This window comes from Netta rufina (genome assembly GCF_964035555.1).
Source record: "Netta rufina genome assembly, chromosome: 16".
NCBI lineage: Eukaryota > Metazoa > Chordata > Aves > Anseriformes > Anatidae > Netta > Netta rufina.
In genome coordinates this window covers 3,012,393-3,036,189 of record NC_140140.1, presented here as the reverse complement: position 1 = coordinate 3,036,189, position 23,797 = coordinate 3,012,393, and the positions used below count along the sequence as shown (strand labels likewise).

Genomic DNA, 23,797 nt, shown 5'->3' with positions numbered 1-23,797 from the left:
TCTTTCCCTCCTCACCTCCTTATTTTGGCTTTAAAATGAGATTTTTTTTTAAAGTGAACTTTCTTTTATTTTTATTCCTGCCAAAGTATTTAGGGTGCATTTGCTATTCTCCTCTGAAAATGCACAACGGGAGTTACCTTAAGCAAAATCAACTCAGAAGGTCTCACAATATCACCGGGTGCCAGGAGAAAATGCTGGTTAGCAGTGGGTTCCCAATACAGTCATGAAACGTGAACGCCAAGTACTGCCCTTTTTCCATTACACACTCCAGCTGCAAAGAATAAAACACCTATCACTTCAGCCTATCAAAATTAAAGTCTTGGGGTGGATGAGAGGTTGGAAAACACTTAAAAATGAATTATCCTTGATTTCTCCATCTCTATTTAAATTACTGATGGTGTTCTGCAGTAGTGAGTTCCAAGCAGTAACTGGTGATGTAGAGAGATGTTGGCATGTTTCAGACTCTTCTATGAAATATAAATGCATAAAATTACAAAACCTTCCCCTTGCCATTCTCAGAGGCAGACAAAGGCAATTTGTGTATCACGAGGGTTTGGCTGTCTCGTGGATCGGGGCAGGCACGTCAGTCTGTGCACAACCAGCACCCTTAAAAAGTGGAAAAGGAGGGACTGGCGGACACCCCCCCACACTCAGCCGTGGAGCTTTCACAAACCGTCCTGAATTCCCGATTTAACTTCATGAGCTTCAGCTCATACAAAAACATGGCAGCACAGGGCTGAACAGGGTGAACTCCCTCGCTGTGGTGCAGTGCCCAGCCCAACAGGGCAGCACGCCTAGCACCTGGCTCAGCCAGCACTTCCACAGGAGCACTGACTGGGGGATGCAGGTGTGGGTTGGCCATCCAGGGGTTATCTGTTAGGGCCATTAGCAGTTTTCCTGGGGGCTTTTGTCAACTGTCAGACTGGAACAAGCCCTGGGCATCCGAGAACTAAGTCCAAACCTTTGGCATCCGGGCGATGCCTGGTGTGCGCTGCTGTAGGAGCAGCACGGTGTCTCATGGTGTCTGTGTCCCTGGGAGGTGAGAGTGATTCAGACAAACTCATCCAAGCAGGGCAGGGGGAACTCAAGGTTATGAAAATGAAATCATTCTTCTTTTGCTTTTCCAAAGGCTGCTACTGTTACAATGAATGAGTAGTTGTGGAGCAGCCATGTCCAGACAGATGTGTTCCTGCTCACAGTTCTTGGTGATAGTCAGAGATGCCCTCCCTACACACTGAGGAAAGCAAACAGCATGTTTGAGTCATGCTGGCTCAAGTAAGCCTCCAAAGATCTCTGGGTCGGGGATGGTAGAGCCCCAGGCAGCCAGTTTGCTCACAGGAGGTAAGGTTGGATAGGGTGTTACCCAGGGCAGGATAAATTCTTGCCTGCTATTGTGCGTGGGCAGTGAGGGTGCATGGAAGGTCATCAACCCTTGTGGATGTCAGCCAGTCACTCCAGGGGACACCAAGGCAGCTCATTGCCCAGACCAGGAGGAACATTGGTCCTCTCTACTGGCAGTGTGGGAGGTGGTTAGGTGTTGGCCACTGCCAGATGCAGGACAGAGAGTTTCTAACACAGTGGCCTGGTCCTTCATGACATCCCCATGACCAAGTCACATCTGCAGCACCACGACCCTGCTCTGATGTCACTCCAGGACACCTCCAATGGGCTCAAGTAGGGAAAAGCTTGAGAAGAATCTTAGATTTTACTAGATTGACCAAGTGATGTCAGGGTGAGTGATGTCAGATCTTGCCACCCTGTACATCCCTTATTGGTGACAGGGACCAAGCTGCCTGGTCACCATCCTGGTGTCCCTTCACCTACCCCTGCCCTGGGCCGCCAGCCACCTCCTTGCTGATGTGGAGGGAGCTGTGAGGGACAGCTGGGCCTTAACCCAGGAGTCAGGCATCCATACCTGCCTGCTAGTACAGTGTCCAAGTGGTGCTCCCCTTCTTCTCAAGGCCAGGAAGAGGCTTTGCTGCCTGGGAAAATAAGCTCAGCCATTGCGATGCTCCTTCCACCGTGCCCAACAAATTAAAGCCAAATAGGCAGTAAACTGCCACGGACCATTACCCCTCTCACAGAGGAGGTTAAGTTTGATGAGGACCAAATTGGCATGTAATGTGATCTAATTGATTTTATAAGCTGTTGTGTTAACAAGAGGCTCGATGTCATTCCCCCTGCATCACCCAGGTGTTTCGGTGACATCTGCTGCGTGGCCTTCCTGGCTCGGATCTCGATCCAAGGCCTGCTCTCATCCTGGTAGGTCCCAGCTTGGCATGTAAACCATGCACCGGGCCTGGTCCCCAGGGTGGGCTAGAGGGAGGACACTCGTGAAACCCAGGGAGCTTCTCCCGCCCTGGGTGGTCAGGGACCAGGAGCTTGGTCCTGACTTCTCCAGAGTATTTGGGAGCTCTGCAGGGTGGGGGCAGAAAGAGTGCTCGTCTGCTGCAGGAAAGCTGTCCAGCGTCCCCTGAGAAAGGCAGGGTGAGCAGCCCATGCTGTAAAAGATCTACAGCATTTCCATGGAGCTGGAGAGGGCTGGCGGCCAGCCTTGGTCCCTGCCCCTCCATTAGGGTAGGCTGCGGAGGGCGGTGCCCCCATCCCAGAGCAGAGACATGGGGCCAGGACAGGACAGGAAAGGTGGCCCAGTGTCCTGCACCCAAAACTGGGTGTACGTCTGTACTGTGCACAGTGGGGTGGCTGCTCTCCCAGCAAGCACAGGCTGTGCTTCACGTTCCTCCCCCTGATGCTGTCCTGACGTGCAGGTGGGCTTTATGTGGACTTGTGCTCCATCCCCCAGCAGGGCCATAACTGGTCCCAGCGCTACAGGCCAGTGTTTCTGTGGATAGGTGCAAGCAAAGACTGGTGCTCCGTTATGTGAGTGAAACAGGGCAAAGTGGACATGGGAAGCAGGAACAGCCTCCCAGGCCCCCCAGAAGGCTGGTGGAGCAGCTTCCCGAGGCAGGGTGTGAGGCAAGCCAGGCTCCGCTGCCCACTGGGGTTGCTGGCACCCAGGGCACAGCACTGAGCCCCTCATGGCTTCAGTGGTTGCTCCAGGGCAAAATGCTTTGTTGCAAGTGGCAGACAAGGCTTGGAACTGGCTGTACCCATTGCCGCTGTGCTGCAAGCAAAAAAAAAAAAAAACAAAAAAAAAAAAAACATGCTGGTAATTTTTTATTTACTTTTAGGTGGACTATCTGACATGCTATCTGGTCATTTCCCAGGGGCCTAAGACCCTGCAGCCCATCAACCCTGTCTTGGGAAGCCAGGAATTGCCCTGCTCCCCAGAAGCAGGCAAAAGGCATAATTAACATTGATAAAGCCACGTGCGGTAGCCAGCGATGCCCTGCACACATGCAAAGTGTTATTTATTGCTAACTCCCTCTCAGCCTGATGCTGCGCAGTGAAAGCCGCCAGCTCTGACTAATGGTCCCAGCAGCTGCGTAGGATATTTGAGTTGCTTTTCGTTTACAGATTCAGTGGGTCCCTGGTAATTGGAACACAGCAACTTCTAACACATAACAGATGATACAGTGGTGGAGGGCATTTGTCATTGCTTCACTCCCCTGCAGCAAGAAGGGCTCATAAGTCACAGCTGACAAATCTTTTAATGACTTTTAAACTTCATTTATAGGAAAGGATGACCGTAATCAACAAACAATGATGGGTTACTAATCTTCCTGTATTACTAAAGAAGGGGCCTGTGTTTTTTACCCCCCTTGCAGAAGCATAATGCTGCAAAGGGGCAGGTGATGGTGCCTGGAGCAGGGCCAGCAGTGTGAAGGGGTGAGGACAGCACCGGTGGGGAGCTGAGAGTCCCTGCGGTCCTGAGCCATCACCCATAAGCACAGTGCACAAGAGGGAATCTGTCAGTAGCATGATGTTACTGATGTTATTGATGAAGAATTAGAGCAGCAAATGACGTACCTTCAGCTCCAGCTCTGGCCCAGACCCGCCGACACCAGTGGGAAGGTGGCCAGACCATCAGTGCCCGCAGGCATCAGGCAGGCAGATGCAGCGGGCAGCATGGCACATGGCAGCGAGTGTCCCCACCACAGAGCCCAGCTTTCTTTGACTCTGTGCATCTGTGTAGAGCCGGAGAGGCAAAGACGAGTAGACAGGGAGCAGGATTTTTTATTTTTCAGGAGAAAAGGTCATGGTAGCCAACATAGGTCTTACCATAGCTTTCACCCCAAACAGCTCAGTAGCTTTTCAGGTCTCCCTGTCCTGTCACCGCTGGCTGCATGATGCCACTTATGCCTCCCATCTGAGATGCTTTTCTTTGGCTGAGGGTGCCACTGCCTCCCCAGTCTCTTCCGAGCCTTCGATGTAGTGTTCAGACAGACAGAATTCAGCAAATCCCACTGCCAGTGAAGTAGGAGCCCACGTCCCAGTGACTGTACGGAGATATGTGTCTTAATCATTGGTGTCATTCTGAGTATTTAGAGTGTCTGAAATAATTCTCAAAGGCAGTCAGCTGATAATTGACTCTGAGAGAGGAAAAGAATATGTCAAAAACCTCAGCTGCTGAAAAATAGAGGGTTAGTGTGCCAAGGACCCGTAACGTGCTCTTGCTCTAAGCTCCTAAGGCTCCCCATCCCAGGCTCTGCTGCCCCCACTGCAAGTGCCTGGCCTCAGTGGTGCTAATGGTGTTAATTCCCATGGCAGTCCTGGGGGAGCAGGACCCCTCTCATGGGGCATTTGCACACTGGAGGAGCCATCGCATGCAGCAGCTGTGCATGGTGGTGAATAATGGCAGTTGCATCAGCAAAGCCCCATCTTTGGGGACTCCTCTTCAGGAGCTGTGTGGTTGATTAAATTATCATTAGGGGTCGCACCTGCAGCCCAGATTTCCTCCCTAGTTCAGCATTGTCCTGGGGTAAGGGTCCACGTGTGCCCCACGCAGGAGCCAGCAGCGAAGGGGGTGCTGCAGCATCCTGCCCCATGCAGGGGGGCTATGCTGGAGCCAGGGGGTGCTCTGGGTCTCTGACAGAGGGGGCTGAGCCGAGGACCTGAGCACCCGGCTCCTGGTTTGGGTTAGGCAGCTCTTCTGCAGCCAAAGCGTCCTGCTCCCTGTGCAGGAAACCTCAGCTGCCAGCAGAGAGCCACAAAAAGCAGCAGTGATGGTGCCAGTTTGTTAAGCTAAGGAAGTTCCCAGAAAGTTCGCTGGCTGAAGATCCCACTTTCCTCATGCATAAATCATTTGCTGTTAAAACAACATTTGGGCTGGTGTGGGGGGCTGTTCATTAAGGAATATCAAGTCAATAGGCTGCTGATGGGAACCTGTCTGCACTGCGCAGGTGGAGGAGAGGGGGATGGAAACATTGTGTTTTCCCATTAGGCTGTGAATGATAAAGAATTAAAGTATAATTCTCAAGAAATTAGTCATGGCCAGCCATTAATGAGCATCTCGGTAACACACTAATGAGCTGGCTTCAGATGCCTGTAAAAAAGGACTTTAATTAGATTAATACATGTACTGTTGTCCATAGCCCAGTAGGTAATCATCAGGTTTTGCACCAGTGGGACTACAGATGACATTCTATTTAATTGCTGTTTCCTTTTCATTTTCTTCTTCTTTTTTTTCTTTTAAAGATTCTTTTCTCCAAAGAATTTTGTTTCTGTTCTTGAGCATAACGTAAATGTTATCCATGGAATTCTGCATCTGCAAGTGCTGCCAGACTGGGCTTATCTGATTCAATTGACCTTTAAAATTTATTTTGCTGCTGTCAAAAAGAATGTGAGTCTGTTCACAAGAGATTCCCAAGACGATTAGGAGCAGAGACTCCTGAAAAGTCTACTTGTTGCATACTCTGCAATCAAAGGATGGTGTGAACTCTTTTTTTTTTAAGAAGAAAAATGCCTTCATTTAAAAAATATATCCATGGAAGAAGCAGAGCCCAGAAAAGTTTGGTGTGAGTGGGGAGCCCACGTTCAGGGAGACAAAGAGCTGCTGAGGAGCTGTGTCTCACAGGTTGAAATCTGTAGGTTGGGCTGTGTAGGCTCCAGAACATGCCCAAATCTTTGCTTCTAGCACAGCACTGATGGTGTGTTTTAGGGTTTGGGGTTTTTTTTGGTTGTTTGGGTTTGTGTGTGCTTTTTTGTTTGTTTGTTTATTTTTGGGTGGGGGGAGTGGGATGTTATGCTGTCAGGACTCTTCTCATGTTTTAAATGCACTGTTGTTAGCTTGGGAGTGGAAACCCAAATTTAACCTGCTGAGGCTGATACCTGCCAGTCTCCAGCCTTAATTCTGCTTTTGTGACAATCCTGCACGGTGCCCAGCAGACAGCTTTATCTTCAGAGGGCTTGAGCTCAGACCTGAGGGGCAGGACTGAGGGGCAGGGGGGCTCTTGGATGCCCCTCGCTGTCACCCTGTGCTGTGCGGGACAGCGCTGGCATGTCGGGGACTCCTGCAGGGCGAGAGCTTGGCTTTGCCAAGCAGGTGGGTGACAGCACTGCTTCCAAAGCCAGCACAGAGCAGCAGCCTTGGTGTAAAGGCCAAGCATCATGAGCACAAGACGAGGAGCAGGTCCATGTGCTCAGCTTCTGAGCTTACCTAGGGTTAGGTGCTCGCCGGGGGAGCCATGCCCTGCCTATAGGAGCCCCCCAGCTCCAGCACGGCCATGGCCACCTGCACCAGGCTGGGCTTCAGCAAGGGGATGAGCAGACACGTGGGCAGGGCTGGTGCTGCTGCACTTGGATTTATCTCAGGGTTTCGAGCCATAGGTCGTGCCTTTTTCCCACTTACCAGGATTTAAGACCCTGACAAACAGATTTTTAAGCTTTCCATAGGCATGAATTCTATGTAGGACAGATGGTTACGAGCCACAGCTATAAACTGCATGCTGACCTGATAGACTTTGTAACCATTGTAGTTTAACAACTCATTAAATACTTATTAAAACAGCTACTGATTATTTATTGCTCCTTTATGAGGGATTTGCCAGTTGCACTGAAATTTAAATCAGGCCATGTTTTCAAAGGATTGGCAGTATTTATCCAGTTCAAAATGGCTTGTTGTTTTAATTAAAAATTAAAAAAGAAGGCTCTTTGCGTAGCAAGACTGATAGCTGAAGGAAGATTATAAAGCAGCTAATTCTGTCCATGCTGCTGTGCATGCAGCATCTGGGCAGGAACACCCTGTGTCAGCTGCTGTGGGCCCCAAATTTGTGGAGATACCACTCAGAACCAGAGAGGTTAAGGAAACTGATTCAGTGCAGTAAATGCTGATCATTTGGGAAAGCAAACTCCATTTCTGGTTGATTTGGGGTCAGATGGAGTCTTCAGACATCCCTGTGCTGACCATTGCTTCGTTAGAGGTGACATGAACGTGCGCGTAATTACTGCAGAGTGCTGCAGCTGTGCCAACCCCAGGGCAGCTCCAGGAGAGGATGCACCAATGTAAAAGTTCCCAGTGCACCTACAGCAAGGTGGGACAGCGGGACAGTCAACCCCTCCTGGCAGAGCCCTGCAGAATTCGGGATCTTCTACAAAATCATGGTGCCACCCTTGATGATTTTTCCTACATCCCGCAGCAGATGTGCTGTAATGAACCAGACTGAGCTGATGTTTTGGCTCTCTCCTGCTCAGCAGCTTCTTGTCTCCCTCTGTACCACCCAGGTCGGATGCAGCTTCCATCTAAGCAGGGGTGAAGGAGATGGAGGGCAGGCAGCAGCTGCCTGCCCCTTGCCCACCCTGTCAGTTCAGTCCTGAGAGCTTGGTGGAGAGCAAAGAGCGATTCACTGCTGACGTCCTCCAGCAAAAACACCTTGAGTGCCAGGGGACAGGGAGGATGTACGGTGGGCTCCTTTGTCTTCAGTGCCTTCTCCATCTTGCAAAGGGAACCTGCAGCTTCCTAGCACACCAGTCCATAACCCAACCCGCTGAGCTGATTGCCAGCTTTTCACCCTCCCAGCTCACTCGGAATAGCAGAGATTTCCCCAAAGGCAGCAACCTTGGTCCAGAAGAACTAGTGCAATAACTTGACATCTTTGTTTACCCCCTTCTTTTAATAACCTCCTGGTCCCGTAACAATCACATGTGGGAGAATCAAAGCTATTTTTCCCCAGAAAACCGGAGGACTGGTATATTTCCAGTTCATTCTATTTATTGAACCACACGATGGTACAAAGGGGAACTCTACTCTCCAGGAGCAAGGCTGAGACCCTCTGGATCTCCATGGAAGAGCTGCTGGGGACTCAGACGCTATTAAAAAGATTACAGGGCTTGTGATAGTTATTAAACCAGTGCTTCGGAGCTCGGCTCCGGTGTGTGGGGACTCACCAGCAAATTACTCCCAGGTCTCGGGGGAGGAATGATTGGCACCAGGGGCAGCAGCGAGTTTACTTTTAGATGCATCTGCATTTCTCTGCTATTGATGGGTCTGTGCCAAGGCAATCAGTGGAGTCCCTGCATCTTGCAGCAGGCCACGTTTCTTTTTAAAACTGCTTTTCAGGTACAAGAAGGGCTGTCTGAGTCAAAATTGGCTCCATCACTGTGCAACAGCCGCCCCAGCTTGTTGGTGCTGGGGTGGGTCAACGGCCCTGTTTCTCCCCAGAAATAATAATGCAGGGGCTCCGTGCCAGTAAGGGGTATGGGTGTTAATGGTTTGGGATAGAAGCAGGGAGGTAACCCTCGAAAGGTGGTGCAGAGTTGGGTTGTGTCCCGTGTGAGCCTACAGGGGATGCACAAAGACCTGAGCTGCACAGCTGTGGCTTCCTCCAGCAAGGGAGATGGAGGATTCGGGGACACGCCACCTCCAGCCCTCAGATCTGATGCTGGGGACCCTCTGGCTGGCCGGGGCACCCCAAAACACCAACATTTCCCAGAGCCTGGGGCTGTGGCAGCAATGCAAGGAGCAGCTTTGCCCACACCCTCTCCCCGAGGTCTCTGCAGGACCTCGTTCGTCACCTGGCTCCGAGCACAAAGTCACCAAGTTGAGGAAACTTGGACAGAGCCAGGGACAGGATGAAAAACTGTGTTTCCCATTTTGTGAACAAGCGTGATAAGAGGAAAATAACAGCCTGCCTGCGTGTCGCCGTCACACAAATAAAGAGAGCTTTCTGCAAAGAGAGAGTGGTGGGGCTTGCTTGTTTTTCTTCACCGCCTTCTTCTCTGACAGTTCATCACTAAGACGAAGGCCTCTGGGGTTTTTAGACACCTGGCTCTCAATTAAACAGCTAATCTGTGCAGCAAGGCACTTAAAGCAGGAAGGAAAAATGGCTTATCAAGTAAACCAGCTCTGGCCTTGGGCCGCTACCGGATTGAATATCAATATCTTTAAGGGATTCTTGAACATGAGCGGCAGTGGGGACCGTGACATCGCTTCCAGCTGGGCTCTTTCCTAGGACGTGAGGAGAACGGGGAGGGGATGCTGCTGGTGGCACCACGTACCCTGAATGCAGCAGTGTCCGGCCCAGGGGCTCCATGGGTGACCCAGGCAGTCCCCATCGCTGTGACCCCCAGAAACTGCACCAGGGCTCCTGGGGCTTTGGGGGTTATATTTATTTTATTTTATTTTATTTTATTTTATTTTATTTTATTTTATTTTATTTTATTTTATTTTATTTTATTTTATTTTATTTCCATTTTTTTTATTTTTATTATTTTACTGTATTTTATTTTACTGTATTTTACTGTGTTTATTTTTAAGGTTTATTATTTTGCTTAGCCTGGCAGCAGCCGAAAGGTTCCTTGTGCCATGCGGAGTCAGGTGTTGACTCCATGGGGATTTTTGGTAGGGTCATGTTGCAGGGAGGGGAAGGGAGCACGGCCAGGGACCCGCAGCCATAGGTGCAAAAAGATGCATCTGTGGGATTTAACATCATCACATGAAGCTGGCAGCTGAAGCTTAAGCAAAACAGCAAATGTCAGGGACTTCTCAGCAAAACTGCAAGGTCTACCGAGACTGCCAGTGTTCCTCAGTAACTGGAAGGAAATCGTCCCTCAATTTCCCTTCCAGAGAACAGAGAGATTCATACTAACGTTTGCTCTGTTTCCTTTGAGGTCTACAGCTGAAGGTTTGATTTACCTATGTCCAAGTGACAAGTATCACTGCAAGGTTTTTTTTTTGTTTCTTTTTTTTTTTTCTTACTCTCCTTTGTGACTCAGATCTGGCTTGTTGCAGTCCGGAGCTGGGGGAGGAAGAGTAAAATAATAGCTGTGAAAATGCATCCCCTGAAGACAGCTGTAGTTATTAGAATACTAATATATCACCAGTGGTACTTGTCTCTGTTGTACGTATTTTTCTAATCAGAGACATCGCCAAGATGCTCCGCAGGGGCTCCTGCGGGTTTTTACATGGCATTATCACAGAATCACAGAACTGTAGGGGTTGGAAGGGACCTCCAGAGATCACCAACTCCCCACCAAAGCAGTTCCCTAGAGCAGGCTGCCCAGGGAGGCGTCCAGACGGGCCGTGAATATCTCCAGAGGAGACCCCACAGCCTCCCTGGGCAGCCTGTCCCAGCGCTCCGGCACCCTCACCGTGCAGAAGTTCTTTGGCATGTTGGCACTGAGAAGAGGTTGGCCAAATCCCTCTGTCTCCCACCCCTCAGGTATTTATACACATCGATGAGATCCCCCCTCAGTCCTCTTCTCCAGGCTGACCAGCCCCAGGTCTCTCAGCCTGTCCTCAAAAGGAGATGCTGCAGGCCCTGTATCATCTTTGCAGCCCTCCGCTGGACTCTTTCCAGGAGAGACAGTATCAAAAGAGACAGTATCTCGAGGAGATAAGAGGCACCTCTTATCAAAGAGACAGTAGCTTGAGGAGACCCTGCACAGTGCTGAACTGCACAGGATGTGTCTTGTGGCACTGCTGCCATCCCGGCACAGTGTGCAGGCAGGGGGTTTATGTCTCACCTTCATGGAGATGTCAGGGTGTCAGGGTTGTTGTTCCTGGTAATTTATCCCTCCTCAAAGTGAAGATACATATGATACCTGAGTGCCCACCTGAGAAACATCCTCATCCAGCTCCTTTGTTTTTAGAGAAGACAAAGAGTGTGGACCAGATCCACTTGCAGCAGCAGAGCCGAATCATGTTGCTCCCGTTGAGAGGAGGCAGCCCTCTAAATTTGAGAGGAAAAGCCCTGATTTACCCTGATTTACCCTGATTTACCTCCTGCCAGACCTTTCTGTTCTGCACTCCCTTTGCACGGAGGCAGCTTAACCCACATCCCTCCCACGCCGGCTTAAGCAGCTCAGCACTGATGTAATTGGAGTTTACAGCTGCAAACAGCTGGGCAGAGATCAGATAAATGCAAATAACCCACTTCTGGGCTTGCCACAATTTGGGAAATGTTTGGGCTTACCGCAGCTTTAGGGGTTTCCCTAAGCTGGGGTTTGGGGTAGCAGCTTAAAATTGGCCGGGGTGCGGAAAGGAGGTGTTGAGAGCCAGGGCTGTATTTTGGGTTGTTTAGCACTGGAGCTGGAAGATGCAAATGCCCATTTTTGCCATCACAACCCAGACGAGGGCAGCTTCAGAGACACTGTTGCAGGGAGATCACACAGGAGACCGAGAGACAGGCTTTAACAGCAGGTCCTATAGGCACCCAGAATTTGTTGTGGTTTCTCAAGTGGGAGCCCCGGGTGCCACAGCAAGCTGCAGCAGGGCAGGGGCGTCCCAGCACAGTGCTGCTGGCTCTGCAGGGCTTGGATGTAGCTTCAGCACACAGGGGTCATGGGCGGCAATCAGAAGGGGTTGGGGACTTGCACAATCTCTGCCAGACAAGTGAGGATGGTGTGAGGTTGAGAGCTCTGGAGACCACGCTCCAGGGCAGAGCTGCTCTGAGGCAGAAATACAGCAACAGCAGCAAAGGGAGTCACCGAGAGTAAAGTTAAACTAGGACGCCAGTGCCCTGTGACATCGCTGATACCATGGGGCAGGGAGAGTCAGGGATGCTCAGTGGGTTGGGCACATCCTTGGGAAGCAAGAATGTCCGGGGCTACCAGGGCATGGGCACCCTCTGCGTGTGCAGGCTCCTGAAGGTCCCTCACAGCCTCAGCTGTCCCAGGGGGTCAGTACAGAAATTTCCTAGGGAAAAAACAATCCTGTTCTTAGTTATTATTTCCAGGGTTTTTGGGAGTACTGTGTCTGCTAGGAATGGCTTTAAAAATAATACAATAAAAGTCTCTGGCTATTGTAATCCATAAAGGTGAAAAGGAAAATGAAATGAGCCAGGCTCAAACTCCACCTTTTTTTTTTTTTTTTTTTTCACTTGGATTTAGCAGAGAGATCATTTCCAGCTCCAGTGGCAGGTTAATAGAATCATGGGGGTGAGAGCTGGGTAAGATTTATTGCACGGTCACATCCTCCCCTGCTCTGCATGGAGCATCTGCCCTGCCAGGCGTCCCCAGCACCCTGTTGGGTCTGGCTTTAACCGATGAGAGGAACTGAGTGCCTGGTCCTTTGTCCTCTGAGAATCAAAAAGGCAGAGGTCTGGCAGCCCCAGTGTGTCCAGACAGAGCCAGTGACTGCAGTCAGCATTAACCATCTCCCTGTCTGCCTGGGTCGGGCTGCAGGCACCTTCTGGGTCAGGCAGCTCTCCTCGGTTGTCTCATTGAAGCTGCAGATCCTGAGGTAGAGAGCTAGCGGTGACAAGCCCTAAAACCTGTCCAGATGTCCCAAGGGGCCGGTAGCTGAGCAGTCCTTCAGAAGGACATCTGTCACCTGAGGAGCCAAAGTGGGGCACAGCGGGTGAAGGGGTGACATGGATAGTGACCCCCCTGCCCTCCTCCTGCAGGTTTAGGGGAAGAGAGGAGCAGCTGGAGAGTTCGTGTCCTACGGGAGAAGTTCTTTGCAGAAGAAGAAGGGAAAGGAGGACTTGGGTTCTTTGAAAGTCCTGGTGCAACTGCAAAGCACATGTCAGGAACTGCCTCTGTGCCCAGTGAGGACTGGGGGACAGACACCGGCCCAGCCTTGGGGCAGGCAGCTCAGACAAATGCGATTCTTCAGCCTGGAGATCCAAAGACCCACATCGGGCCAGATATCGGGGTCTCTGGGAGGGGATAGGATGGCTCTGCAAGAGCTGGGGGGACCTGGGGGAGAGCAGCACCATGGTGTGCCTCGGAAAGTCAGTACCTGCCCCAGTTCTGCACCCCCTTTTCCTGGGTGAGTATCACACTATATGTGTGCAGTGCTCAACAGCGATCCCAAAACAGCCCTTCTGTTTCTGAGAGATGAAAATCAAACTGATATCTTTGGACAGCTGTAATTTTGGCTGCGGCAACAATAGCAAGCTGCCCGATAGGCAGCAAGACCAGATTTGATTTACCGCAGTTCCCAGACCTGTCCCTTCCTCTTCTTTGTCCTGAGAATAGAAGCCTTTCCTCGGGGGCTGCCCTGAAATACCCAGGCAAGGAACACAGAGGGTAGTGCCTTGCAGCTGGGGGAAGTGGGTTGCAGCAGCAGCAAGCAGGCAGCCTGCGATTCCCAGGCTAACAGTGACACCTCCTGTCGGCACAGAATTCAGCTCGAAGCCCGGCACGGCAATGCGAGAGTCCAGGCGTCAGCCAGGAGCTCGTGGGGTCCTTCGCCACTTAAACCTCTTTGTGTGCACCCAGGAGAACGAAGCCCTGGTCAGGGCTGTCCTTGTGCACGGCGAGACCCAGCCTGCGCCGGGGTGCTGAGCAGAGGGCAGCCACAGGAGCTGGGCACGAGCATAAGTGCTGAATGCAGACTGCTTTAAAAAGAGCAGCCCTTGAGTTGTTATTAAGTATAGGCAGGTAAAAGCTTTCCTTTAATAGCATTAAACCTTATATTTGGATGTACAATGTATTTAAATGCTGTTTTGGTCCCCCAGGAGCAACCAGCTTGCGCTCCGAGGATCAGCCCGATAAATACATTTATTTCCATTGAGTTCTGTGTGTGACAGAGTCCCCTCCCCAGCACACAGAGGTCTCCAGAGACCAGCTGAAGTCAAGGAGCTGGTTCCCTTGCTCCAGGCTTGCTGAGAGATTTACCCCCCACCTCTCTTTGTAAGACTTGCACACCTCCCTGACTCCCCATTTGTTCATTCAGGTGTTCAAGATGTCATTGAAGGTGCAGACAAGCAACATCACGAACAAGAATGACCCCAAGTCCATCAACTCCAGAGTCTTCATTGGCAATCTCAACACAGCCGTGGTCAAGAAGTCGGATGTGGAGACCATTTTCTCCAAGTACGGACGAGTGGTGGGCTGCTCTGTTCACAAGGGCTATGCCTTCGTACAGTACTCCAATGAGAGGCACGCACGCGCCGCGGTCCTGGGCGAGAACGGGCGCGTGCTCGCTGGCCAGACGCTGGGTAAGTCGTTCCTAAAAATTTGTAGGTGTCCAGGTGCAACAAGGACGGGCTGAGCCCTGAAGGATGGTCGAGGGGTGGCCAGTCCGAGGTCAAGGTGGGACATTGAGCTGCAGGTCAGGGTCAGGTCCAGTGCAACCCCCAGTGATCCAGCAGGCACAGGCAGGGCTGTGACAGAGCTGGAAAGCAGCAACAAAGCTGTCCTACAGCACAGCTCAACGGGGACTTGATGGAGGTTCCTGGGCCCCGCAGGGGTGGCAGGCACTGTGAGGCTGGTCCTGGCCACGGGGCACACCGGCACCCGCAGGGCTGTGACCACAGCGCTGCCTGGGCTTAGGAGAGGCAGTGGGGGCTCCAGATAAAAGCCCAGCCCTGAATTAAGGGTGTGGAACCCTTAATTTCAGGGTGCCTGGACCGAAATGACAGCACCACAGCACCTGTATGGGTTCCCCTACCATGACAAGAGACTTCACCTCCCCTTCTTTCACCATTCAAAAGCCAAGTGTCTCATCATGTCCCATTACCAGGGCATCCACTGTGGTCAGCAGAGACAGACACCTCTGGGTTTGGGCCCGGCTGAGGTTGGGATGGAGGTACCAGCCTTAGCCTTAGCCTGTCAAAAGAGGCAATAATCTCACTTGGACTATCACAGACTAGCTTTAGCCAGCTGATGTTAACTGAGGTAACTCTCTCCCCGCCTGATATGTGACAGTCTCTCCTCTGTGCTGCTGTGTGATAAGAAATAACAAACAAAACCGCCCCAACTGCTCCCAGCTGCATCATTATTTTGCAGATTGCTCTGAAGGGTCACATGGTGAGAAGCCCTTGTCACCAGCTCTAAGCTGAGAATTGGAACTGAAGACAGTATTTTTAATGAAAATTTGTTATTTCCAAGCCTGCTACAGGCAGTGGTCACTGGACAATCAGGAAAGCGATTTGCAGCCCATTCCCACTCTGCTTCCAGCACAGCAGTCAGAAAGAAGTTACGTGCTCAGTCTGGTCTTCAAGCCAGTGTGCTGCTTCCATACATGGTTTACTCAAATACCAGAAACTTTCCTTCACTTCTCTTCCCGTCAGCACAAAGCTGGGCTAAGGTGAGGAGCAGTGTGCCAGCTGTTCCAGCCCAGACGTCGTCCACGTGCACGGGGCTGGTTGACACGAGAGCAAGGTGCCAGGGAGCCAAGGAGCTCTCGTGGCACTCGGGTCAGATGCCAGCAGGGCAGCTGGGAGGCAGATAGCACGTTGGCACCGTGCTGAAGAAGGAGATGCCTCTGAAAGTGTACCGTGAAAGAAGGCACAGAAAGAGGCAGTCACGGCCCCATAGGCTGTGCTGATGTGGAGAGGAAGGATGGGATCGGACAGACAGGGGGCACAGTAGGCACATTGCTGAAGAGGCTGCCCCTGCCTCTTTTTGTGGTAGGACTGCCCTCCCCAGCCCACCTGCTTCCTGCCCTGGCAGGCATCTTCAAGCCAGAACCTGTGGATACAACCAGAACTGTTAAGCTTCAAAAGGAGGGTTCTGGATGTGCATCGTGAGCTGTGATACCATGGCTGTTGGAACCGATGTCCCTTTCCAGCTCCATTCTTTGCAGGCACAAACCATCGCAGCTGCATCCTGCGTGGGGAGTCACCACCCACACACTCAGGACAGTGCCCGGTGCAGGGACAAAGCACCCCCACTGGGTACTGGGGCAGCGGCGTGCTGCAGTGCCTCCTGTCCCCACTGCCAGCAGGTCCCTTGGCAGGACAGCATCCCCACCCAAAGCCAGAGCCACTCCTGCACGCCAGGCCCCAGCTGTGGTATCCCGGTTCTGCTGGCACTACATGGCACAGTTTGCATAATCCAAGGAGGATGTATTCCACCCAGCTTCCCCTTAGGGCTCTTGCAATCCCTTCAAATAGACTGTAGAAAAGCCGGGACTTGCAGAGCCCCTCAGGTGGAGGGCTGTGGCTCTCAGTGGCTCCTGTTCCCGAGCACCAGCGGCAGTCTCCCTGCCATCTCTGGTGCCATGGCAGAACAAATGAGCAAGGCAGCAGCTTGTCTTTCTAGCTGTCTCCTCCCACATAAAGTCAGCTCTCAAGCTAGGTGGTCTAGTAGCATTTGTTCCATCTTTTCGTTTTGATTCTTCTTCCTTTGGTCAGCGGACAGGCAAACTGTCAGGCTTCCATTTTAACTGATCAGCAAGATGCATCATGAAATGGAGGTGTCTGAAAGCCACATCTGTAGCCCATCCTGGGTCACGGACTGCTTTGCCAGGCAGTTCCTGGCTACCTGTGTGGACAGCCCAGCCACTGCAGGAGCCCATCACCATTTCAGTGGGGGAGCTCTGCACTGGAATCTGGATCCACACCAGTAAGCTCGCCCTGCCACCTCCGCTTTCAGTGTGGGCAGAGATGCCTGGTTATGAGCAGGGGGGACATACACCGCCATGGGCTGAGCAGATGGATACAGCGATGCTGAGGAGGGAGCCAGAATGGCAATGGGTTGCAAAATCTGTTCAGGCTGGTGTGCATGCTGAGCTCTTGTCTCTCCTTGTTCACTGTCAAGGGAGTCCTGGGGGATCTTACTTCTCATCACCACTATGGGTTGAAAGTACAGATTTCCTGCTCTGACTGCATGCCCTGATGAAGGCTCTGTAGTGCTATTTCTGGCAGCGCGTACCAACAAATTGAGCTAATTGTTGTCATTATCCACCGTTGGGCTTCCGCTGCGTCTCCCTTGAAGGGTGTTGATCAGCATGGTGCTGTCATCAGCTCTCCGTTGTGCAAGAAAAGTGACTGGCAGCTGGCAAGATGCACCCTGACAGCAGAAAGGGTTCACAGTAGGGGAACTGGAGCTGAACAGGGATGTGTTCTGGGATGCACCGAAGAAGAGTTTATTCCTCTCTTCCTTTATAGCATTGCCAAAAGCACTGCATTGCTCCAACAGGCCCACACTGGCAGCAGCTGCCCACAGAGCTGTCCTGTGTCCATGCTCGTCCCTGTTCAGGCTCAACACTCTTCTGGGTGAAGGATGAAGGGTGAAAGGCCGCAAAGAAAATGAGCACTTACTTCTGGTCACTTTGCCAGCTGTTTATTTTGGTGGTGAGCAGCCCAACTGGGCCCCATTATTTCCCCATGAAGTCCTGTGCTCACTTCATGCAGCGTGAAAAAGGCAGTGACTGGTAGGACTGGGACGTAAAGCTGTTGAGTTTCACAGCGCATCCTGCAAGTCCTGAAGAGGTGAGAACTTAAATCCCCCAGCTGGCAATGTCAGCTCCACAAGCCCTGAGCCCCAGGTGTACATCCTCAAGTCCATCTCAGAGGCTGCAGCCCATGCAGCTGGCTGAGCACACAGACCTGCACCAGTGCTGTGGGGCAGCCCATGCCCAGCCCCATGCAAGCAGTACTTCTGGGCTACCTGAGGACATCCAGCCTCGTGTGCTTGAATCTGCCTTGCCCAGAGGCGCTTATACAGAGGCTGACCCGTGGTCACTCTCAGCACTGGATTGCCAGGCTCTTTGCAGGCTGCATGAAATTGGCTCTGCCTCTTTATTCTCACGTCAAAAGCACATTTGACAGTGAAGCCGAGGAGAGGAATTTCCTCTGCAGATTAGAGCAGCTCATTCTCACCTTCCCTCATTGAAGACGTGCCCGCGAGATCAACTGGGGTGCCTGCAGGCGTGCACCTGCACTCTGTGCACCTTTTAATGCAGCCCAGTCCAAAGCCATGCCTGGGTGGCTTGTCCTTAACATTCATTTTTTATTCTAGAAGGAGCAAGGGGTAAATCATAACTACCAGTTAGCAGCATGCAGCAGTTTTCTGTAGTCTCTGCCTTATCACAACAGCACTGAGTTCTCCTGGAAAGCCTGCCCTGAATTTGTGTACACGGGTTAGATCGTGTCTGGGGAGCTTGACTTTGAAAATAAATGCTTTGAAGTTTTGTAAAAGAAAAGGGAGAGGCTGGCTAAGTACGGGAATGCGTGCCCGGCAGGGACCAGCTAAAGGCAGACAGGAGTGCAGTGGGTCTGTCTGACCTTGCCTTGATGTGCGGCCGGGCACGGCTCCTGCTGGGCACAGCCGTGTAATGCTACAGCTTTGTTCATTGCAGATATCAACATGGCCGGGGAGCCCAAACCCAACAGACCTAAAGGGCTGAAGAGAGCAGCCTCCGCGTTATACAGGTAGGTCTCTGCTGTGCCACCTCCCTGCAGTGAGGTCTCCGGGCAGGTATTTCCTTCTGGCCAGGGCTGATTTTCCTGAACTGCCCCCCAGGCCTTTTGTGCACAGTCAGATTTTTTCCTCCCGTGGCCTTTTCTGAGCCTGGCCTTTGCAACACCCCTCAGGGCTAGGCTGAAGGGAGAAGAGCCAGCAGGAGGCCACACGGCAGACCCAGGGTTGGCCGAGACCCGTGGTGTAGTGAGACTGCAACTGGGCATGGCCTGGCCCTGGGCACTGTTGGGGCTGGAGCACACTGGAGGAGCGCAGGCAGTAGGGGCACTTGCCAGGTGTTGGGGACAACAGGGGTAATTTAGGGAAAGATGCTGGAGAAAAGGGCAAGAGAAGAATAACACAGAAAGGGAGACAAGAAAGGAAGAAGGTGGGAAGGCATTGGAGCAACAAGTGGAGGTAGACCAGGGAGGTGGCCAGGAGAGGCCCTGAGGGAACCTGTGCTGGCAGCAGCAGTGAAGAGGGCAGAGAACAAGGGACAGAAGGGACAATGGTACATGACATAGGTCTGTGGGAGACGTTGGGTGTCACAGATGACAGAGAGCCTTCAATGTCACTGTTGCCACCTCTAGAGACTTCATCATAATTCTCACAATAATTGGAGATTTTCATTGAAGCCTCACAGCCTGGAGTTGTGGGAGCATGGGAGAAATTCATTATGTTCTTGCTCCTGAGGTTCAGAAAGGAAAATTAAAAAGGTATTTTGAGAATGCCCCACAGGTTCGAGAACCAAAAACCAAATAACAAGATCCCCAAATGTGTTTTATTTATAAATTCTCGTGATTTTTGTACCAGTTTCATGGTATGGAGACTGGGGCACTGAGTCAGGATTTAGAATGTGTGATGTTGGGAATAAAATTAGTATCAGTGCTATAGGTGGGTGTTATAACAAAAGAAAATCATGAGAGAACTGTGGCTTTTTCTATAAAAAGGAAAGTGAGAGGGATAAAGAGAAATGAAAAAACTGTGATCCAGACTCAGCCCAACACCAGTGTGCTAGTACATGGCAAACCTTAGCAGTGGCAACGTGCTTCTGATGCAGGCAAACCCTCCAGAGCTTCCGAAACCCTCCCATGACACCCCCAGGGCACCTGCTGAGTCCTTCCCTGGGCCTCGCAGCTGAGTTCTTTCTCTGCAGGTGAACATTTCTTGCCATCCAGGACCAGCACTTCCTTCCCCACTTTTCCACCCACCTGGGCTCATAGGACTTCTTGACTGGCCAGACCCAGCCGAGAGGATGACATCTGCCCCCTGCATCCCGTGGTCCAGCAGCCCCAGCGAACCCAGCTTCTCTTTTTGCCTGGCTCCCAGGGTGACTGGGGCCACCCCAGGCAGCTTGTGGGTGTCCCATGTGGCTGGCATTGGCTCAGCTGTTTTCTGTCTCCCTAGCTACAAGGAGGGAAGAAATGCTGGGAGAGGGAGCAGCATCATCCATTTCCAACAGGTTTCCCTTGGGCAGATGGCATGGGGCACCTGGGCTGCCAGTCCAAGAGCTTCCACCTGCAAAAACACCCTGAGACAAAAGACCCCAGAAAACTGTGCTGAAATCCCAAGCTCTTCGAGCTGGGTCTCGTGCACTTCACGCTGGCTGCAAATCACTCAGGAGGCTTATTGTGGATGCCACCCTTAGCCAGAGCTTGGCCCTCCGGATTTACAGGGGGAAAATGTGCATCCGTACATCATCCACACTGACATATGGAGATGGAAGTGACACAAATCCTTCTATTTATTTGCACATGCATGACTTGCGTGGTGCTGGTAGCCATACTGCAAATCAGTTCATTCCATACATCATGTGATAAAGAGCATTTTTTTTCAGCATTTACTCTTCACCCATGCCTTGACTACTAATCCTCTTCTGTTGAAATGACCAGTATTTCAGACTTCCAGGCTGTCACGTAGAAGAAGAGAGAGAAGTTTGCTTACTCCCACAAATAAGGATATGCTAAAATATGGGCCAGAGAACTACACTGCTCTGAGCTTCAGCAATATTTCATCCCAGATTGGTGACAGATTTAAATTTTGCCATCTGGACTAGCAAAACTTACGATATCTCGTGGAAAGCCAGGAATCCAGGTTTGCAGTGAGCCGTGGTTATAGCTTCTAACCGACATAAATTTTTCTAAATGTTAGACATCAAAAATCACAGCACTGTCATTTATAGAAGTGCTGTGTTAAACACCTAAGATCAGCTTTGCAATGGTTGCAATTTATTTTGCCTAACTCTGCATGAGAGAATCAAGTACTACAGAAGGGAAGGCAAGGGTTATCTCATTGTGGACACAGAGGAAGTAAAAACAGTGGCAGTCTTATTTGATCCATCAGCCCCAGGGTAATATTTGGGTGTTTAGTGGAAATCCCTTGGGATGTAGCCTCCCATCTACCTCTAGCAGGTAAAACATACCCCAGGTTCACATCATCATGAGTTTTCTCAGATGCCTCTACAAAACCTAGACCTTCAGTCAGTGTAAAGCCTTGCTGCCGTCACTGTTCTGCCTCGATCCCTTCAGGGCCACCCTCCCTCAGCCTGTGCCTTTCCCTGGGCATCTCCTTGCACACAGAACATCCCCTCCGTGCTTCCAACCTGTGCCCTGGCCACTGCTGCTCAACACAGACGTGCCTGGAAATGCTGCAAAAGAGTTAGCGAGGCTGGCTGCAAAATGAGCTTGTCTTTTGACCATGTCCCCCAGGTCTTCACATGCTGTGTCTCAAAACCATTTGCCTTCTGGCAGGACATTTTTCACCTGCCTAGCACACGTCCAGACAGGGTTTCCTGGGGCATTTTGGACCACAGCCGGGTCGGTGCTGGTGCCCCTGCCGCGCTGTGCTTTGGCTGCTCCTCGCTGGGGGCTGTGCAGAGAAGATGGCTCTGCCCTGGGACCAGCTGCGGGGCGCTGGGGTGGGCAGTGCTGTGGTTCACCAAGGGTCCCTCCCCGTCCCGGTGGTGGTGGTGCCCATGTTGCTCTGTAGCCAAAGGACAGCAAGATCTGGGACAACCTGAGCAAGTCTTGCAAGGGCCGCTAAGTGCCAAGCAGCTCGGTGGACACAAACCTCTGCAGACACCTTCACAGCCCGTGGATGCAAGTGGACAACGACCTCGCAGCCCATCTGGCATCTGTGTCCTTTGCTGTACCCACTGCAGTCAAAAAGCTGGTGTCGAACCACCTGCAGCCAGCAGACCCACTCCTCCCACGTCTCAGCTGTGGTGCTCAGATCAGTGACAGCCCTGCAAGCCCTGGTGCCAAACCCACGCACAGGGCTGAGGAGCAACCCCAGGGCAGAGCAGGAGGTGAGCAATGGCACCGTCGGGTCCAGCACTGGTGAAGAGGACTGGTGCACGCTGTCCTAGCACCTCTGCAGACCCAGCATCTTGGAATTGCTGCCTTCCCTTCCAGCATTTCTCTCCCAGCTTCTTGCTACTTCAGCTAGTTGCAGGAGTAAAGAATCTCATACCAGATGTGCAGGATTTTAAAAGCTCACTATTTAATTATGGCTAGATATTCCAAGTAGCGTTTCAGCAGATATTGTTTCTACTACTGCAATAATTAAGATTATGCAATCGTTAATAGGAGGATCTGAGCAGAGCACAACATATCAATTGTGATTATCAGTGCAGGGCTGTCAGCCAGGTAATTAAAAGCACAGCCACTCAGCTTTACATTTACTGTTCAGGTACGTGCTCAGAAACAGCACTACAAATGTAATATAAATGCAGCACCTAAAAACAATTCCCCTTCAATTGGAAATGTGTGGATTTTGAACCTTTGTGAGTCATTTATAAATGTTGTTTAATTGCTGTAGGAAAACAATGCAGAAGAAGCATCATGAGCTGGAAGCATCACGCTACTTGACATGGCCTTATAGGCTTCTGCTGCCTCTCTCTCTGATTGTCCCTGCTCTAGTTGTAAAGGGCACAGTGTCACCAGCTGACTGAAACATGGCAGAAATTATTCCTGTACACAAAGGAGGCCCTGCCAGTTCGCTGAATAATGATCCATCCGTTTCAGAAAGGTGTATCTTATGTGCTGTGAAATTATCAGCACACAGGTTCCAGGTAAACCACTGAAGCTAGATTTTTACTCGTATTTTTCTGTTGGAAGCCCTGCCTTTTGCTCTGCACCTGACTTCCAAGGATGCAGGTAAAGGCACCCAGCCACTGCCTCCCTCCTTCCACAGCCTCCTGCAGGACTGGCTTTGTCTGTTAAGCTGTGACCTGACTCATGTTATAGCAGCATCCCACAGTCACAGACTTCAGAAAAATCCCTGACTTAAGCCCACTGCCTTCTTCTTTGAGGGCTGTGTCACACTTTTCAGGTGTTGAAAGAGGCTGGGGTCAGAGTTTTTGCCATCCCACACTGCCCTGAGTCTAAGACGGGCTCATCTCACATACGTTCAGCCTTCTACGCTGTTGAGGCTTTCAAGCGGTCTGGTTGTCTGGGCTCCCTTTGTGCTTGCTGGATAAAAAAGTCTTTCTTCAGTGCAGTTCACCTGGCATCATGGCAGATGTCTGCCTCTGGCTGGGATAAGCCATGACCTGGAACTACGTCTTGCTCTCTGGCTTGGCTTTATGTGATTACATTCCCAGCATCTGAAGCTCAGTGAGATGAATCCCTCTGGTTTTGGGGAAGTCAGAAGTCCAGGAGTTGCCAGCCGTGTGCTGAGCCCAGTGTCCACACCCCAACTAATGTGGCCTGGAGGAAAAGCCAGCTTGGGACGAGTCTCAGAAGCATGACAGCACTGAGGGTGTTTCAGAGTTGTGCCAAATTCCCTCTAAGCTTTGTGTTTCTCATCAGGAAATGGTCTAAAGCTGCCTCATGGTCTCAAGTGAGCTTCCCAGCGAGAGGTGGTCCAGCTTCTTCCCACTCGGAGTCTGTGAGACCTTTACAGAGAGGTTACCACTGTCTTCTCCTGCCTGTGGATACAAAGAATATTGGTGGCATTGTTAGAGCTAGCCAGAAGCGCTTCAACAGAGCCCGTCAGGTTTGATAAATATTACAGAACTGTATCAATTTTATTTCAGTTGCACCTGAAGAAAGAAAAAGAGTGAGAGCCTGACATTGTAGAAGCACCCTTGTTCAGTTTTCCTTTCAAATGACATCCTATTTTGATTTGATTCTGTGTTTATTGGATTCAGACAGAATTGGAGTCAAACACACATGGTGATTAAAATAGATTGAAGTTCTGAGGGGAGCTGCTGTTCTATAGCACTTTCTATATCTCCAAGTTTCATCCTGGGGCCAAATGAAAATCAAGTTATCAGTCTCGAAATGCCACATGAAAACATATTTCCTCTGTCCGTATGAAC

General features: G+C 51.1%; 1 protein-coding gene across 6 annotated transcripts in view; it reads left to right on the top strand.

Annotated features, from left to right (window-relative positions):
* Positions 1–23,797, top strand: part of RALY (RALY heterogeneous nuclear ribonucleoprotein) — a 116,188-nt gene that overhangs the window by 82,619 nt on the left and 9,772 nt on the right. For all 6 annotated transcript variants that reach the window (XM_084296721.1, XM_084296724.1, XM_084296722.1 and 3 more), the window contains 2 exons: positions 14,021–14,285; positions 18,374–18,446. In XM_084296721.1, the coding sequence (XP_084152847.1) occupies positions 14,030–14,285; positions 18,374–18,446 (329 nt within the window). In that variant the 5' untranslated portion in view covers positions 14,021–14,029. The remainder of the gene's footprint in view (positions 1–14,020; positions 14,286–18,373; positions 18,447–23,797) is intronic.